The sequence below is a fragment of the Odontesthes bonariensis genome, chromosome 23 (assembly GCF_027942865.1).
Source record: "Odontesthes bonariensis isolate fOdoBon6 chromosome 23, fOdoBon6.hap1, whole genome shotgun sequence".
Lineage (NCBI taxonomy): Eukaryota > Metazoa > Chordata > Actinopteri > Atheriniformes > Atherinopsidae > Odontesthes > Odontesthes bonariensis.
Window position 1 is genome coordinate 20,424,652 of NC_134528.1, and position 19,124 is coordinate 20,443,775.

General features: G+C 41.9%; 1 protein-coding gene across 2 annotated transcripts in view; it reads left to right on the forward strand.

Moving 5' to 3' along the window:
- Window positions 1–19,124, forward strand: part of trrap (transformation/transcription domain-associated protein) — a 77,555-nt gene that overhangs the window by 18,855 nt on the left and 39,576 nt on the right. Inside the window, exons 31-47 of one of the 2 annotated variants that reach the window (XM_075458088.1) lie at window positions 434–502; window positions 1,655–1,675; window positions 2,136–2,255; window positions 2,688–2,807; window positions 3,111–3,275; window positions 3,494–3,675; window positions 4,055–4,253; window positions 7,912–8,040; window positions 8,915–9,181; window positions 9,861–10,067; window positions 12,393–12,551; window positions 12,821–12,955; window positions 13,602–13,712; window positions 15,043–15,189; window positions 16,824–17,037; window positions 17,272–17,400; window positions 18,260–18,409. In XM_075458088.1, the coding sequence (XP_075314203.1) occupies window positions 434–502; window positions 1,655–1,675; window positions 2,136–2,255; window positions 2,688–2,807; window positions 3,111–3,275; window positions 3,494–3,675; window positions 4,055–4,253; window positions 7,912–8,040; window positions 8,915–9,181; window positions 9,861–10,067; window positions 12,393–12,551; window positions 12,821–12,955; window positions 13,602–13,712; window positions 15,043–15,189; window positions 16,824–17,037; window positions 17,272–17,400; window positions 18,260–18,409 (2,524 nt within the window). The remainder of the gene's footprint in view (window positions 1–433; window positions 503–1,654; window positions 1,676–2,135; window positions 2,256–2,687; window positions 2,808–3,110; window positions 3,276–3,493; window positions 3,676–4,054; window positions 4,254–7,911; window positions 8,041–8,914; window positions 9,182–9,860; window positions 10,068–12,392; window positions 12,552–12,820; window positions 12,956–13,601; window positions 13,713–15,042; window positions 15,190–16,823; window positions 17,038–17,271; window positions 17,401–18,259; window positions 18,410–19,124) is intronic. The other variant, XM_075458089.1, reaches the window with a different exon arrangement.

Below are 19,124 nucleotides of genomic sequence, written 5' to 3' on the forward strand. Positions count from 1 at the left end.
AAGCAACAAGATTTATGTTGCATACACACACACACACACACACACAGTATAACTGACGCTACTTACAATGATCAGATACCGCTTTGACTGGTACCGAATATTTGGAGTTTGTCTTTGTGGCATATAACAAGCATTGAAACGTCTGTGCGACAGGCAGATATGATTCCTGTAGATAACTGTCTTAGGCTGACACTATTGAAGAAACAAAGCCATCAAGGCTTAAGAGAATGATGAAGTAAGTTGTTATCTTTGTCTGCTTTATGATAGCTTCACAGTTCAGTAAAATTTTGTCATTGTTTACCTATTATATGGATCCATTTGTTTCATATTCATGGCACATTGTACATGGTGAGCTAAACAAACCCACACGGCATACACACACACACACACACACACACACAATCTCTGTTATCTCTGTGTCCGTCTTCCTCAGCAACACTTGCGGAAATGGATGGAAGTGGTTGTAATAACGCACAAAGGAGGCCAGCGCAGTGATGGCAGTGTAAGTAAACGCATTTCTATACTTTCACTTTACAGAACTGACGGAACCGATGCAAATGTTAACACTTTTATCACTCAGACCTACGCAAGCGTGAAGCGTCCTGTTTTATTTGAATCTTTTTTAACTCCTCCAAGCAAAACTGAAGCATTCATCGCCAGTAGATGCAGGTCAACATGCTTGTCTACTGGCAAAGCCTTTGTTCAGATGATCGCTTTTGCAAATAACACTTGCTGAGGAGGGAGAGAAATGGCTTCTTTCTCTCACAAAGCCATTCTCGCATGTAGTCAACACCCTCTTTGTATTGCCTCTTCCCAGACGAGTTGTGAGTGCCCGTATTTCAATCAATGATTAATTAGGCTCCACGCAGGCGGTGGTGGGCCCAGCACTGCGCCTCCTCATTATCTCCCCGACAGATAACCTTGTAAAGGCAGAGAAAAGGTGACGGAGAGGGGGAAATAGAGCTGCCTTTCCCTCATCGGCAATTTCTTTGCTCATGTCTCTTTATATGAGTTCATCCTTGAGTCGTCTCAAAATGGTGTGTTTAATTAGATGCAAATTGGCCTTTTGTCTTTCCTGCCCTCCAAATTTGTGGTCTTTGTTCCTGTTGACAGGAAGGCCGACAGTGACAGTTGAGCCAGGGTCAGTGAGGCAATTAGCTTATCCTGATGAAGACAAAAACCGGAAGGAGGGGTGGAGCTAGGTTGAGGTGAAGAGACTATGTAGGCATTAGAGGAGTTTGACAGTGAGGAAAAGAATATGTGTATGTGTATGAATATGAGTGCTGGTAGGAGCAGGATAAAAAGAGTTTGTGAAAGGATATAAAACTATTTTCATTTTGGTGAGAGAGTTTATCCACCATTCCAAAGGTGTCACTTTTTGTTGTCTTGATTTGGAATCGGTCAGACAAGTGTCTCTCCTTCATACGCCTTGGTTTCTGTGTTACCTGAAGAACATTCCAATATGAATTCTGCCTTTATATGCACTCAGCTTGTCTCGATGGGCATTTGTAGGTTGTTTCTCCCTGTCCCTTAGTAGTGACCCTGTCTTATCTGCTCACCTTCCACATTGTACAAAGTTAGACAACACGCAGCCACACAAATAACACACATTTTGTTCTGCTGACTCTAATCATTGTCTCCCATTCTGGTACAGCCTGCGATGGAGGGTGTTGAGGTGAGATGTAACCCAGTGTTGCGCCCTCTTGTTAGTGACTTTCTATCAGTGATATGAAACTTTGAACTAATGTCGTGGTAGTGGTGGACTTGCCCTGTATTTCTGTCCATGTGTCTGTGGTCTTGTTCAGGAATGTGAATGTCATCTCAGGTTTACTCTAACCACTCATTCTTCTTGACTTTTGCACTTTGGAGACATTGGTAACTGGAGGTTAATGAAAATGACCATGCATACTGTTCTATATTTGTTTGTACTGTGTTCAGATTTAAGTTCTAGGGCTCATGTGAGCCCTGCACTGTGCGATTGGGAAGTTAACCAACTTAACATAACATTAAATACTCGTCTTTCTACAGTGGCTGTCCATCAAGGCTATCCGTCAAACATTATATCTCTTTTTAGCTCATCTGTCCAAGAATTTAATCTATTTGCGCTGTTGTCTTTTCTTTGATTCTTTCCATAGGAGATGAAGATCTGTTCTGCCATCATTAACCTTTTCCACCTGATTCCTGCTGCACCTCAGACTTTAGTTAAACCTCTTTTGGAGGTGGTCATGAAGACAGAAAGGGCTATGCTCATTGAGGTAGGGCCACAATCCCACTTTTAAGATGAATTTGAATCCAAAACATCATAGTGAAACAGACAAAAGCTCCGGCGAGATTTGCAAGGACAATGTAAAGCACCACCCAAAGAGCAATAGAAGAAAGAGAAGAATTTAGATTTTATTTTTTATTGACATAATGCTTCAAGTTTACTCAGAAATGAGACCTGTGCTGTTCTATTGACCTTGTTTCAGTGTTAGTTGAGCAGCTTTATGTTGTGTGCATTGGGCTGAATGAGGCATAAATAAAGAGGTTGGTGTTAATTAACTAGCAAGCTTGAAGAGATGAGCCAATGGCTTGATGATTAAAAATAGCCATACTTTAAACAACGTTACAGCTCATAGCTCCTGTTTTTCTGCTTGATTCATTTGCTAATTTACTTCTCCTCCCTCACTCAATTTGCCCTGCACCAGGCTGGCAGTCCATTCAGGGAGCCTTTGATCAAGTTCTTAACACGTCACCCATCCCAGACGGTGGAGCTGTTCATGATGGAGGCGACGCTCAATGATCCCCAGTGGAGCCGAATGTTCATGGTCAGGCAACAGTTGCTTTAAACAGCAGTCCTTTCAGTCTTTGCATTGATGTATTCGTCATAAAAAAATAATTTTGCTTTCTGGCCGCCGGTGTAATGGCCTGTAATCAGGAATTTATTTGGTGTTCTGAGGCTCATTTGTACTTTTGAGACCCAATTGAGATGGATCGCGCATATTAATTTACACATTTTTCTTTTTCAATATGCTGTGCACAGTTGTTTAAATACAGATGATACTGTGCTCTAGTTTTTTTAGAAAGTATTTCTTGTACTAATTACAGTATGCGTGTGTGTTCACGTGCAGAGTTTTCTGAAACACAAAGATGCCAAGCCACTCAGAGACGTTTTGGCCTCCAATCCTAACCGCTTCGTTCCCCTGCTGGTTCCTGCTGGGACTGCAGCTACTGTTCGGCCTGGATCTCCCTCCACCACCACAGTTAGATTGGACCTGCAGTTTCAAGCCATTAAAGTATGCACTATCTCTTTACAGTTGTGGAACACTGACATTTATAGTTATGCCTACGCATGTCATTGTCTGTTGAATCTATGAGAAGCACTCGGGGTAGCCTAAAAATGTTTCTTGATCCCAATTTTGATCATGCTCCATTGTTTGTAATTCCACTTTTAAAATCTACTAAACTACATGTTTTTTTGTTTTTTTTTCTCCCCATCCTCCCGTCTGTTCAGATTATTAGCATCATAGTTAAGAACGATGAGGGTTGGCTGGCAGGGCAGCACTCTCTAGTCAGCCAGCTGAGGCGAGTCTGGGTCAGTGAGGCTTTCCAGGAAAGACATCGCAAAGACAACATGGCTGCCACCAACTGGAAAGAGCCCAAGCTGCTGGCCTATTGCTTGCTAAGCTACTGCAAGTATGTTCACCTACTCAAATTGTTAGGGGGAAAATGGACATTAGAAATGAAAATGTGGTTTGTGGACGAATGAGAAATCCTATACTCGGCCTAAAATAATAATGAAGTATTGTTTTTATGTTTCTAACTTTAACGTTATAACATTCCAGTCATAGAAGACCTCAGATAACCTCTTTCTCTGATCACACTTCTCACACTAGGCACTTTGCAGATGTTTGCTTCAGACCTTGCCATTAACCCCTGAACAATGTGTTTAGTCAACTTTCTCTCTCCAAACAAAGTTCTGTGTAGAAAAAGTAGAAAAGTTACTTATCAGCAGATTAACACTTACGGCTATCGAAGATTATTTGAAACTTTCGTCTCTCGGTCTTCTCAACAGGCGTAACTACTCAGAGATTGAGCTGCTTTTCCAGCTGCTGCGTGCTTTTACGGGTCGCTTCCTTTGCAACATGACCTTCTTGAAGGATTATATGGAAGAGGATATTCCAAGGAACTATTCCATTGCCCAGAAACGTGCCCTGTTCTTCCGCTTTGTCGAGTTCAATGACCCCCACTTCAACGATGAGCTGAAAGCAAAGGTATGTACAGAGGCAATCTGAGCAGAAATGCTGGTGTATGACTACATGCATGTTTTGCAACTGTCATTTGGAACGGACAATGGAATGATGTCTGGGGACGTAATTAGGTTTTGCCTCTTATTAATTACAGAGAAAATAACAAAGAAAAAGTGTAAAGCAGAGCAGTCTTGTAATAAGCTGGATTTTCTTCTGAAACACTCCCACACCGAATAATGTTTTTTTTTTTTTTTAAATTAAATGATATATTTTTTTATTCAGCCTCTCCTCCTCTTACTTACTTTTCTCCCCCAGTTGAGGGAAACGCTGCATTTAGGGACCTGATCCGAGTGACTTTAACGGTTGGTATGTTTTGCTCCAGAACTACTCTGATGGAGTCCGGAAGGTCATTGAGTCTGTTCTGACCCTCAGAGGCTCACAGATGAATGCCTCTGTCCTCTCTACCTGACCTGCTGCTGCAAGAATCGGAGTCATTGGGGTTGCTTTTTTTTTTTTTTAATTAAGCTCACTCTCCCAAACGCAGCCACTCAGGCAAACACAGACGGAGGGGCGCTCGCGCACATTTTGCACAGCTGTAACGGGCACATAACACGGCTCAGAGGAGCAACAGCAATGCTGTTAAGTACAAAACGGGTCAGCGGGGAAGGCCTGCTCTGGCACACAACAGCACATTGCCAAATGTCTGTGTGGCAAGAGCACACGACCACACACACACACACACACACACACACACACACACACACACACACACACACACAAAAGAAGCTGGCGTGTGCACTCAGGCCCCCAAATCCAAGGACATGCAGCTTGGCATATGGCGGAATATGAACAATGAAAATAAAGACGGATGGAGAGAATACAGCCAACTTTCCGTTTTGTATATTTCTTGATGGAAATGCAGAACAGAGTTGAGTTTTAAAAAAAATATATATATATATATATTTTAACCAAAGGAGTTACAGCATTACCCCACTCCCAATCAGACCATATTCCTATTTTTTTTCCTTTGGCCTTAATTGTCCTCGACTGGTGTGCAGCAGATGCCAGCTGTGACACGGATTGACAGAAGATGTGTCTCTCTGAGAATATGTTTGTGTTTGTGCATGAGTCATACGCATGCGAATGGGTGTGGGTGTTACCTCCACTGTAATTTAAATAATTGCCTGTAACATTTTTTTCCGGAAGCATATTATCACTGGAAAGCGTGTGTACACATTCTCAGTTTGCCAGGGAGTTGGATAGAAAACCGGGTTCTTCTATGTCATCACAAGGAACTTGGAGGACATTTCACTTCTAGCGAGCACAGAGAATTGCACGTGGGAGAGAAAGAAGGCGAGAAACAGCAACAGAGAGTCATCGACGTAATCCCAGACTGACCTCATTATGCTGCTGTGTAGCTTCCATGGCTTTCTAGAAACAGTTGTTACAGAAAACAACTTTTGTGTTGCTTCCTCTGTTTAAAAATGCAATCCAGTGTTCATGGAGTAGCTTTCGAGGAGATAAACAACTATCGAAAACGTGTAGCGCAGCGGGTTGTATTATGTATGCTACCATCATCTCCTAAAATCAAGCTTTATTGTTAGGTTGAAACAACAAATGTATACTTTTGCTCTTGTACTTTTTATATATGTATATATATATATGTGCGCAAAAACAAGTCAAAATAAGTGCAAAAATTTCAAATTATGGCCAAATACCTTTCCACGAAAATCTGAATGCCTGAGATGAAAATATGAAGAATTATCAGTTAACATTGCAAAGTTGTTATCAAGACTGCTTATGGTCTCAAAGTCGACGTATCCAAACAATCATATCAAAACAAATGACTAAAATACTTCCATGGAAACACCTTATTAAAACATTAATGGCATTACAGAAATATAACAAATACAACCTTGTCCTGCAGTGATTGATGTAAGAGAAGCTCAGAATGGAGAGGAAGAGACGAGACTGAAGAACAGGGCGGCTCTCATTGCTTTTTTTTGCGTCCTCAGTTGGAAGTGTGTTACTTTGTGTGTTTCTGCTTGTGTGCGAGTCGCTCATCATGTTCATTGCGCAGAGTGTGCGTGAATAATGTGCTAATGGAGAAGTTGGAGCATATGCTACCACAGCTCATTTTCCACTGAGCGATGCCCTGTCTCCCCAATGATGGATTGAATAGGGGTGTTCATTAATAGATAGCAGCTTCTTTAATAAATGCAGTCGTTAGCCGTATTGTGGTTGGGTTATTCTCCATTTTACAAGCTAATCAGACCTTCATTTACAACCCATGCAGGTTTGAGAATAGATGTAAGTAAATGGGATTTTTTTATTTATTTATTTTTTTCTCCAATCTCCCCTTAGTGAAGCCTTGGATTTGTGTTTTTGCTTTAAATTCTGAGATTAGTTGTTATGGTTATATAAGACTTTTTAGAGTTCTGTTCTGTTGATTTTAGGAAAGCTTTTTCAAGTATCATCATTTAAGATGTATCCTACGAAGAGCTGAGAATGCGCTGGTTTTTTCTTTTACGTAGCTTTTGGAAAGACCATACCAGGTCATTTCAATAATTGGTTTCTTCTATCTTAAAGGTGTGCTATCAAGGAAATCATCCATTATAATATTGGCAAAGAAGGGTGAAGACTGTAAATCTCCTTGTGGACAATTTAATGGGGGAAAAAGGCTTGTGGAGTTTCTTTTTTGTAAAAGTATTTGAAATAGGGATGCAAATTATCGATTAATTCATTAATCATTAGTTGACTGATCTTATCGATCGACTTACGATTAATTAATAAGCGGCGTTTTTCACCTGAATGTCAGTGTTTCAATAGGGCCTTTAAAAATATCAGCTAGTTAAAACACTGAATTCAAAAAGTATATATTATATTATGATAATTATATTGTATTATATTATATTACATATTCCTCAAGTAATTATGCATTAGGAAAAGAAAGCAGACATGTTTTTTTATGGTATAACAAAATACATTCTTTAATAAAAAATGTTTTTAAAAAAAGAAATAAATTAAGGACTGGCTCAGTTCGTAGCGAGCCTCGAGGCGGGAGGTTATTGATGGCCTCGAAGGGATATTGTAGCCTGGCTCTAGGATCGCAATGAGATCCTGAAATCCTGCACCGTCAACTGTGTTGATTGGCATCAAATCTCTCTCGATCATGCTGCATATGCTCTCTGTAATGCCCTCCGCCCTTCTCTCACACGTGTTATCACACGCTCGCCTTCCCAGTGTAGCTTTGATTGTAGGTTGACCAGGTGCACGGGTGCCATGCAGGACAGCTCCATGCACGGTGTTCAAATGATAACTGAGTGAGTTAGTTGAACTGTTGTATTTCAATACCGCATGACACAGCGAACATTTGACTTCTTTGCCTGCATTAATAATGTTGAAATGGTCCCACACAGCACTTCTTTTCGCCCGCTTCATTTTGTCTTCAACCCTGGTCCCTCGCGAGATGTGTTCACTGAACACATCTCGCGAGGGATCACTGTTCACCTCTCGTTCTCACGCTCTGTTCAAGTTACTACAGACAGTAGCGCCCTCTAGCGATTAATCGTGATTAATAAATTTTGTTTGAGCAACCTCTTGATCGACAATTAATCTAAAATCGATTAATCATTTGCATCCCTAATTTGAAAGTTTTTTTTTTTTTTTACTCTCCTCATAGGTACTGCAGCACATCTTGAACCCCGCCTTCCTGTATAGCTTTGAGAAGGGTGAAGGTGAGCAGCTGCTCGGACCACCCAACCCTGAAGGAGACAATCCTGAGAGCATTACCAGTGTCTTCATCACCAAGGTACACATGCACGCGTATATGCATTTCTCCAGACCTTCAGTCAGTTGATTCTCCCTCCTTTTATTACATAATGGCTCTGTGTCTATCCATTTCTCTGATTTCATTACCTGCCCTTTCTCTTCTCATAACGTCTTATCAGTCCATCATCTCTCGATACTCAGTCATCATCAACTACATTCCCACTTAGTCCCATTCTTCGACGCTCATGGCCTGCAAATAATATGCAATCGCATAATTGCTCTCATCTTATCTATCCCGTCTTCCTTTCAGTCTCCTTCATCCGTCTTTGTTTGTCTTTCTTCCTCCCACCATCCCATTGGTCTCTCTTTCCATTACATTTCATTCATCAGGCCAGACAATAATTTCTGGTGTAAATGTCACAGTGTGACTGCTAAAGGTCAGCATGTTTGTTTGTGCGGTGGCAGGTCTCATCACTGACTAACAGCAGTCCTAATGGCTGCTAATGGCCCCTCTCCGGTCTGGTTAAAGCTCATTTCCTCCCTTACCTCTCTCCCTCTCTCTATACACTGTCCTCTCTTCTGTTCCTCTCCAGGGAATTCAGATGGTAATTGATATTTTGTTGGGAAGATGACTTTTTCACTTGACGTAAAAAGCAAATTATGTTGTAGACTTATGCAGTTCAGAGAAAACGAAGACGTTCCTCTTATGTACACAAGCCCATTAAGTGATCAACATCAAGTGTTGGGTCATTTTGTTTTCTTCTACACAGACCACGTCTCACCATCGAGGCTGATTTGTTTTTTAAATGATCATTTACTACCTACAGAGCCACGGTTTTCAATCTGTGTTTTATGCACCAGTAACTGCAACGTCAACCATTTTTAATGCCATATCCTCTTGGCCCTCCTCCAAGGTTCTAGACCCCGAGAAGCAGGCTGACCTGTTGGACTCGCTGCGAATCTGCCTTCTACAGTTCTCCACCCTTCTAGTGGAGCACGCGCCTCACCACATTCATGACAACAACAAGTCACGCAACAGCAAGCTGCGCCGCCTGATGACCTTCGCATGGCCGTGCCTTTTGCCCAAAGCCTGCGTAGACCCCGCCTGTAAATACAGCGGCCACTTGCTGCTGGCCCACATAATTGCAAAGTTTGCTATTCACAAGAAGATTGTACTGCAGGTGAGGGAAATGTGAAAACTGAAACGAGAAATTCTATAAAACCGTAGCAAAAAAACTAAGAATGGTGAGAAAAACTTAAGGGTTATGTTCTAAAAACCTACCTATTTAGCTGTCGATGTCGATGCAGAGTAAAACAAGTTGGTAATCATAATTACTAAATTGCAGAATTTACTTGAAGTTGAATTAAACTAATTGAATTTACCACATAAAACATGGTACTTACAACAGAAAATGTGAAGCTATTTAGAGTACTAAGCCCCAACACTTCTGTGATTTAAGTGGACATGAATGTTGGTTACATTCTTGTGAAAACATAAATCCACATAATATTTCTGTGTTCCGTTCTGAATTTTGTTCCCGGTTTAAGCAGCTATTGTACCACGAACTCCACTTTTTTTTTTTTTTTTAATTCCTGTCACTGGCTTCTCGGTAATAAGAAAAACTTTCACATTCAAAAGATATTTAGGTAAACTGGTAGATGCAATGTTAGTCTTGAATGATCTTGGAATCCCCCATTATGCTTTCTTTTGGGTAAAATAAGTAAAGACAAAATAGTAAATAAGAGAATCCAATAAACACCATTGGGGGAATTAGTTGAGTGTGAATGAGTCTAGAAGAAAAAGTCTAGAAATGTTCCTGAATATGATTTTGATGATGAAGTTATGCCTGCTCCGTACAGGTCTTCCACAGCCTGTTGAAGGCCCACACAATGGAGGCCCGGGCCATTGTTCGCCAGGCCATGGCCATCCTAACCCCAGCTGTGCCTGCCCGTATGGAGGATGGCCACCAGATGTTGACCCACTGGACTCGCAAAATCATTGTGGAGGAAGGACACACTGTACCGCAGCTGGTTCACATACTGCATCTTATTGTGCAGCACTTCAGGGTGAGCAGATAAGAAAGACTACACGCAGAGGTCAAACTACTAGTGTGCTTCCCTCTGTCAGACCCTACCCGCTGAATGTATCCATCTGGGCTGGGTGGGGCAGTCAGATGTCAAAAATGTCTGAATTCAGCGTTTCTCACTTAAAGTAGTGGAATTAGTATCGTCTTGACAGATGTCTGAGTGCTTTTGGTTAGTTTATGATGTGTGCTGTTGATCCCATTTAAGATATTTGAAGGCAAGGCTTTTCTGAGGACAACTAAAGCCCAATTCGCACGGGATAAGTATTACCTATGGACCCCCCATAATTCGGAATAATTGCGGAGAATGTCTGAGTTCTTAGTCCTGTGCGAATGCGCCATGTCCGTGATTTGTGGGGTAATAATTCCGCCGCGAATTACCTACTGTATTTCGGCGAAACACAGACGTCCTGTGGTAATTTAAGTCCCGTCTGAACGCACACCTGTGTGTTCAACATATGTGTACAACCAGGTACAAATGGGCAAAACAGGAAGTTACGACAATTACGGAATATCCTCTCATGATGTCTGTGATTTCAGTAAATTACAGACTTTTGCTTGTCCCGTCCGAATGTTGCGAATTACCAGTGATCCATAGGTAATACTTATCCCGTGCGAATTGGGCTTAAGATGCTAGGTATTGAATATGAGCGTCTGTCTCAAAGGAACTTTAAGGTTGACTCCCACCAGAAACAATGAGAGGACAATTGCCGCATAGTGTGCATATACAGCTATCGGTTGCTGCTGGTAGCTTTGCTGCTGAGAATGCACGAGGGGGAGAACAATTGAGGAACTAATTACACTGATTGTTTGAGTGCCCGGAATTACGAGAGACCTCTTTAGGAGTCCCAGTGGGGAAAGTTTTATATTAGCCACAACACGGTGCTGTGCTCTATTCTCTTCTTTGAAGAAGCGAGATTCTTCTCAATCCGTGAATGTTCTCTGCTTTGCCCCTTGTATTTACTTTGAAACAGATGCACTCTCAAACACACACCTTTTGAATTTGTGATCTGCAGGGTCAAAGAGCATCTCAACAAGAGATGATCATTTGCCTTGATCTTCTCCCTGCTTCTTAAACTTAAGACCCTTTTACCCCCCCTCTTCTTCAGCAGATCTTCTCTGGCTTCTAAGTCAGAGAGCGACGGTCTTTTAGCAGAAGACTGACATTTCCCTCAGTTACCCTCTCTATCTCTCTGACAGGCTGCTCTCACTGGGCCAGATGACTAATCTAATGTAATCACATCAGCATAATTACACTAGGGATGAGATAATGACAGACAGATGAGACTTTGTGTGTGTGTGTCTTTGATAAAGTAATAGAGAGATTGTGTGTGTGTTTGCCTGTGCGCACATGATGGACAGGGCTTAGCCACTCTGTCATTAAGGGGCTGCGAAGTCCTGCTCTATCAACTATAATTACCCTCAGAGTGAGAAGCTTTAATATTCTTTGACACTGACAAAACCCTTCAGATAGACATCTCATCCCTGGCTCTTTTTTTTCTGTCCGTGTGTTATAGAGTCCCAGTTCAGTTTTCAGAAGCTAAGTGACTCTTGAGTGTGACACTTGAGTGTGTGAATGCTCAGGGCTGAGTATGTGTCATCATGTCCTTGAGGCTAAGTGAGAATATGATATATTAGTTTGCCTATTCTCACTCAAAGTCTCAAAGTGATTGAACAACCCATTTGATGGCGCATGTTATCACTCCATAATCTGGAGCAGAGGTTTTGCATTGAGAGGGGGAAGAAAAAAAAAGAGAAAAAAAAAGCTTTTTCTCTGAATAAATTTACTTTGTCATTGTCATTAAACTTATGTTTATCAGCCTTCACAATTTTGATGCTGTGTGAGCAGGCCGAGCAGATCTCTCGCAGCTAGATGAAGCTGAGTTGACTGGAAGTGTTGGTTTCTCAGGATTATCAGGATGCAGCGCATTGCCCATTTTTAAATCATTTTTTTTTTCATTAGGTTTGGCGCTCAGGCAGTTTAATATATGCGTGCTGATACTGAGAGAACAGACTATTGAGCATAGCCTTTTAAAAGGTAGACGGGTAGAGAGCTGCATCATCTGAAGTCGATCATATATAACAAGTTAACTACATCAGGAACGGGCTTTGGTAAGGGTGCAAAACTCATCAAGTTTTTTTTGGGTTGTCTGAAGTTCACCGAGTGGAGTAACTGCCTTTTCTTTTTTTCTTTTTTTTTTGGTGCTTTGGGACAGGAAAACACATTTTCAGACCAACCTCAAAGTCTGTGCTTCAAATGCCAATTATGAGAGATTTAATTTCACTCGGTTCTCTTTTTGTTTCCTAGGTGTACTACCCCGTCCGCCACCACCTGGTCCAGCACATGATCAGTGCGATGCAACGCCTGGGCTTCACGCCCAGTGTAACCATAGAGCAAAGGAAACTGGCTGTGGACCTGGCTGAAGTGGTCATTAAGTGGGAGTTACAGAGGATCAAAGACCAGCAGGTGAATGCTCAGTGTTTACTGACTTAAATCAATGTCAGCTGTACCTTTATGTGTCCACCAAAACCAGGATGTGTTGTCAAGTCTTTCAATTCTTAAAACATTCTGTTTTACTGCAGACCGAATATGTTTCTTTCTCACAGTAAAGCTTTTTTCCCATTGTGATTCAAATATTTCTTAGTCATACTGCAGCACGTGTATACATACGGTACATATTCAGTGCAGTTTTAACATGCGTCTCCCTCCTCCACCCTTCTATGCCCTCTCGGCAGCCCGATTCCGAGGCTGAAGTTGTGGCCGGTGAAGGGACAAGCGGAGGAGCTGTGAAAAGAGGACTGTCTCTCGAATCTGCTGGTGCTGGACAGGATGTCAAGAGATTCCGTACAGCAACGAGCGCTGCTTCCACAGTGAGCTCAATCAGCAGTTAATCAAATGCCAAATTAATGCAGCACTGACTGACATTTCCCCCATGCCCAGACAACCGCGTCCTCTCACCCTCAAACCTCTTGCACGGTGTCCTTGTGTAACCTTTTTTTTTGTTTGTTTGAATGCCTGCTGCATTGTTTAAATCAGGGGTGTCCAACTCAAATACACAGTGGGCCAAAATTGGAAACTTGGACAAAGTCGTAGGGCCAGCCTTGGTATTTATTGTAAAAACATCTACAATGAAGGATGTTTTTTCTTCTCTTCAGATATAGCGACGAACCCTTTTCATATGGAAACAAACTTAAGTTTTGCTTAAACATTGAATCTGGATCAAGCAAAGCTTAATACCGATGTGACTGGTAGCAAGAGGTAGCTAATGAATGTCAACAGAGCGTCCTGACTTGTGCACTTTTTGTGCAATTTTTAGGTCTCTAGTTATTTTTTTATGTTAAAATCGACTCCCATTCACAAGGATTGTATGATTATCACTTTATTTACCCGTTGTCATGGGGAAATAATGTATGCAGTGTTTTGTTATGTTGTACGTATTTCTTGATTACTTTCTTTTCTTAACTAAAATTTGAAAACATTTGTGACTCCTGTAATTATTTTGTTGCATTTTGTCAGGTGTTTGGACGCAGCCAGTCCATGCCAGGGACCGAGACCATTCTCACCAAGCCTGTTGAGAAACAGCATACAGATACTGTGGTCAACTTCCTCATTAGGATTGCCTGCCAGGTATGATTTCCCCCTATAACTGCCAACCGCTCATATACCAACTTAAATGCGTGCATGCACATCTTTGTGAAGATCTTAATAACGTGATCCACTCCTTTGCCCCTTATTCTAACCATGACTATCACTACTTATTGTCTTAGCTCTAAGCTAAACTTAATTCTAACTTCTACCCTTAAACCAAGTCATAATGGTAAATCGCACCTTTAAAAAGGTGTGAGAAATTGAAACCTAGCCGAAAGGTTCTCATATTTCCCGAATGTCTACACCTCACAGTGGTCTTGAATTTAAAGTGGTCATCATTAGAGCCATTTTCACACGTGCCCTGCTGCCCTGAAATGTTTCAGAGGTGTTACGGCGGGACGGCAGATGATGACGGGAAAGTCGTCGGCATGTGCTCTGGACTCTTGCAGGCCTTTTATTCTTAAAATGTTTAGAGGATTAGCAGCTGAGACATTACGTGACTTTAGCCGCAAATCTTTTGCTGTAAAGAAAACTGTGATTTGCCCCTACGCATTTCATGCTGTGACAGTGCATCTTCAGCAGAAAGTCTCCCGCTGTGAGGCGCTTGTGTGAACGGCGTGGAAAAAGTCCAGACCAAACTGTCTGCATATTTTCCTGAACAGCTTTGGTATTCTTGTGAGAAATAGACATAGTTAGCTAGAGGAAGATAGCTGGACAGGCACACACACACACACACACACACACACACACACACACACACACACACACACACACACACACACACACACACAAAGTCCTTTATGTGTCTCCTCACACGGCTGTCCCTTGGTCTAGTGGCAGCTATGACCTTGGGTACAAGCCTGAAATAGACTGCTGAGATTTCACTCACCTTCATTTTGCCTGTTCATCCAACCATCTCTGAATCTAAGTTTCTGTTACCGCTGGGGATCACTCACTGCTCACAGAGCAGTCTATAGAAACATAATCTTCTCTTTGTGCTCCACTTGATAACAGTGTATTGCGATACTAAATTGATCTCTGTAGAAAAATATGTTTTCAGTGGCCCAAGGGATTAACATCGGCCGAAGGACGGCACACCTAGAGCTGATAGGGATTCAGTGTCTTGGTTATAGATCTGCATGCAATGTGGATGATTGTCGCTCCGAGAGATTGTGCAGAGGCTCGTTATTTTTGCCACATTTGAAGTCTCTCTCTCTCTAATAATACAGAATATGGAGGCAGTCGTATCCTCTCGTTGCCTTGTGTGATTTCTTCCGTCTTCAGGACACCAATGTGATATTGAAGAAAAGTCATTGTCTTTGATATTGCAAATGAATTCCAGTCTTCCTCTTCTTCTTTTTCTCTCTAGGTGAACGACAGCACCAATGTGGCTGGCTCTCCAGGTGAATTGCTGTCCCGCCGCTGTGTTAGCCTGATGAAGACTGCCCTGAGGCCTGACATGTGGCCCCGCGCAGAGCTCAAACTACAGTGGTTTGACAAACTGCTAATGACAGTGGTAAGATGTCTTCAAAGTGATTGCTATGATACATATTACTAGACTGGCCCTATGTGCTCTCTTGCCACATTCATGCTTTGGTTGGTGAAATTTATTTGATGTAAAACTTAGCATTGCTCCTTGTTTCTGCATAGTATTTCATCTTGTTTTACTTGCGTTCCTGTTTTTGAATAATTATAGAATAAGTCCAAAGAACGGCAGTTCTCTCTGTGAACTCGTCACAAATTATTTGAAGTTTATTTACTACGTCATCAACAATAATTTAGGCAAACAACTTTAAATCAAATTCTAAATATTCAAGCCTACTGTTGTTGTTGTTTTTGTTGTTATGGTGCCAATAGCGATAGTGATCAGCAAAGGACAACTAATGCCTTCCGAGAGAAGTTTCCTGCTTAAGCTCTTAAGTCTTAACACCTCAGAGTTCTTTGTCTGTTATCAGTGTTACACAAAGTGAGGGGCCAACAGCAGTAATGACATTGGTGAGATAGCGGGAGTCTACCCGGGTTGGCCTGTGCCTTCTCATTCAACCTCGTCTCCATCCTAACTTCCTCATCCTTGCTCTCGGTATCTCCCCGCTGTGCCTCCCTTACATATCTCCTCGCATTCTCCCTTGGTCTTTAACCACTTCCTCCTCTCATCTCTTCTTTTCTATCCAAGCTCTTATCACAGGCTGTTTTCTCTCCCCCGGTTTTTATCCGCATTTCTTCTTTGGCATCACTTTTCAGACAAGGTTATCGCTACGTGCTGGTAGTCCTCTCGCATGTTGCTTTGTCTCTTTCAGGGATCACTTCATCAACCACACCTTTTTGTCTGCTCACACACACACACACACACACACACACACACACACACACACACACAGAGTCAGCCCCTCCAGATCCCACTGGGTATGGTCTGACAAACAAGCCTTTTTGTGGTTCTTGTGGAGATGCACACAAGCCCTCCTCCCTTGGGAGCATGCTCTACCTGCTCAGCTGTCTTACTCAAACTAATGAACATTGCTCTAAATCGGATTACCTTTTATCATCTCATTGTACTGGCAGCGCAGTGATTAAGAGTCAGGGGGAGTGGCATAGGAGGTCAAATGAGGAGTGTAAGGGGAGATGCACACAAATCATGCACACAATCACACTCTTATTCACATCCTTGTATCTGCTCTGTCTGCTTGGCTCCAGAGACAAGTTCCCATTCAGTTAATACGGTGCCAAATCAATATGGCCCTTCTATCTACCAGGAGCCTTATCACAAAATTCACCTTGTTCATTAGACAAGATTAGTCCCATGTCTTGGCCCAAGATTATCCTCTTGGCCTTGCCTTTGTAAACCCTGATTGCAATTTAGACAGAAATTACGCCATTGATCTTTGATTTAGCGACCATTGTGATGACTTGTCTTTTTTTTTTGTGTGTGTGAGAAATATCGCTGTCCATGTAATATTATTTATAAGTTGCCCGGTATTTGTCTGGAATTTAAAAAAACAAAAAAACAAAAGAAAAACTTTGACTTTAATCCATTATATTTACTAAGAATAAACTTTATAATATAGTTTGTTATTAATCAGGATTATATATTGTGAAAACATTTCTAACCCAGGTCATCATTTGGTTTCACCACCTTCCTCTTTGACTCCTCAGGAACAGCCAGCTCAAGCTAACATCTCCAACATCTGCACGGGACTGGAGATTCTGTGCTTCCTATTGACAGTGTTGCAGTCTCCAGCCATTCTGGCCCACTTCAAGCCTCTCCAGCGCGGCATCGCTGCATGTATGACCTGCGGCAATACGAAGGTCTTGCGAGCTGTCCACTCCCTCCTTTCTCGCCTCATGAGCATCTTCCCCACTGAGCCAAGTAAGCTGCAAATACTTAATGCATAGATTCTTATCGGTACATAGACAGGCTGACCCAAAACCTTAGGAAAGTGTGTCCAAGTTCAATTCCTGCTGATTTGCTAAAATAATTGGACTATTGTTTTGTGGATTCTTATGTCGCGCCGTTAATTTTTGTCTTGATATGATCTAAAAGCAAGGTATTCATTTAGATTTTTGGCTATTCTTTGAAGCAAATTCTGTGACTTTTCCTCAGGCACATCAACTGTGGCATCTAAATATGAGGAACTGGAGTCTTTGTATGCGGCGGTGGGCAAAGTCATCTATGAGGGACTTACCAACTATGAAAAAGCCACAAGCAGCACTAACCCCACACAACTCTTTGGTAAGACCAGTTCTCCTTTTTTCCCCCTCCCATTTATCATTTTCAACCTCCTTGTTCTCTAATTCTCCTGTTGACTGATTATAAACCCTGTCATTATAAAAGGGAAAAAAATAAAATAAAATCACACTCCCCACTCTTCTCCCTACAAAACCAAGCGGCCTCTCGGCCACTTTTAGCAATTAAGCCAGTGAGTGGGTTGTTAAAATGCAAGCCGACAGGCCCTGCTGCTGAGGCAAACATCTGGCCTGTTTAAACTGAGGCCACAGGCCAGCGGTTTGGGAAAGATTGTCTTGGGAAGGATTGCTGCTTTCGGCCACCCTCCCTGTTCGAACATTACGGTTTCCACCCAGATGTCAGCAGGTATTTATAGAAAAAGCTTACACTAAAGTTTCTGTCAAGGAGACGGCTATTGGACTATTTTGATGTAGAGTCCCTTTTTTAGATATAGAGTGCCAAAGGTGATGTAGGGATTGTAGAACAGCGTAAAGATAATCTCACTTTAGTTTTCCAAAATTACACAAAAGTTTTTTTTTTGTAACTTTCTGTTGCCATAGGGTAGTGTCGATGTGATGCATCTGGCCAGCTATGGGGGTGACATTTAACATTTGTTTTCCCTTTAGAGGGCAGCAGCTGAGAAGGGGTAATACTCATTCTTCTTCCTGCCACTGTTGCACTCAAAAAGGAAAAAAAAGCTAATACTTTGTCATGTGACATGAATGAGCAAAATGGGGCTGCAGCTGTGAATTTCTGTTAACTCACCCTGAAGGGTGAGGCTCTTGTCAGATTCTTGTGTTTCCAGTTTTTTTTTTTTTTTTGTGCCCCCTTCATCCTCCCTTCTCCCCCCTCATTTGTCTTATAGGAACGTTGATGATCCTGAAGTCGGCCTGCAGCTATAATGCCAGCTACATTGACCGCCTCATCTCTGTGTTCATGCGCTCGCTACACAAGATGGTTCGGGAACACCTGAGTCCTCAGCAGGCTAATCCAGGGGTCACTGAAACCAGCACAGGTACACATATTTTCATGAATTTGGTGGATAGATTTGAGGATGCTACTTAGCATCCTGACATTGTTTTCCAGTTCCTTGAATGGAATTATTTGTGGCATTAAATTAACATGAAACTAATTCAGGTGATGAATGGCTACATTGGTTGAAGTTAATTCCTGGTTTCTAATTCTACTTAAATATATAAATAAACATTGTGGTTGACATTAAGAGTAAAGATTCATTCAAGAGTCATTCAAGCTAGTGAGCTTTGCCGTGATTATGATAAAATTTGTCAGGATTTCCTGTTCAGTTTCCTCTCCAAGCCTGACTTGAGGTTTGTAGCAGTCCAGCAGTACACTGTTGTTACTCATATGGGAGGTAATGGCTGTAAGATGCTATCGGTTCTTTTCAATGGGTCCCTAATGACTGTATCGGGAAGCACAGACATCAACCCTCCACTATGAGCAGTTACAGTCACTAAGACCAAAGGCTGTCTGACCAGTGAGGCCTTTGCCTCTAAAGATTCTTCAGGTTTCACTAATCAATAAGCTTAAACTCAAGTGGTTGCACTCTGATTGTACAGATTGTTTTTTTTTTTTCTTTTGCTGCTCCTGCCACATATTGGAAAAATGTTGATATGAGTATGTGATGGGTTTAGGGCCAGCTTGACTATTTATAAAAGGGAAACAAGATTAAACTGTTACAGATCTTAGAGTTTAAACGAGGAAAGCAAAAC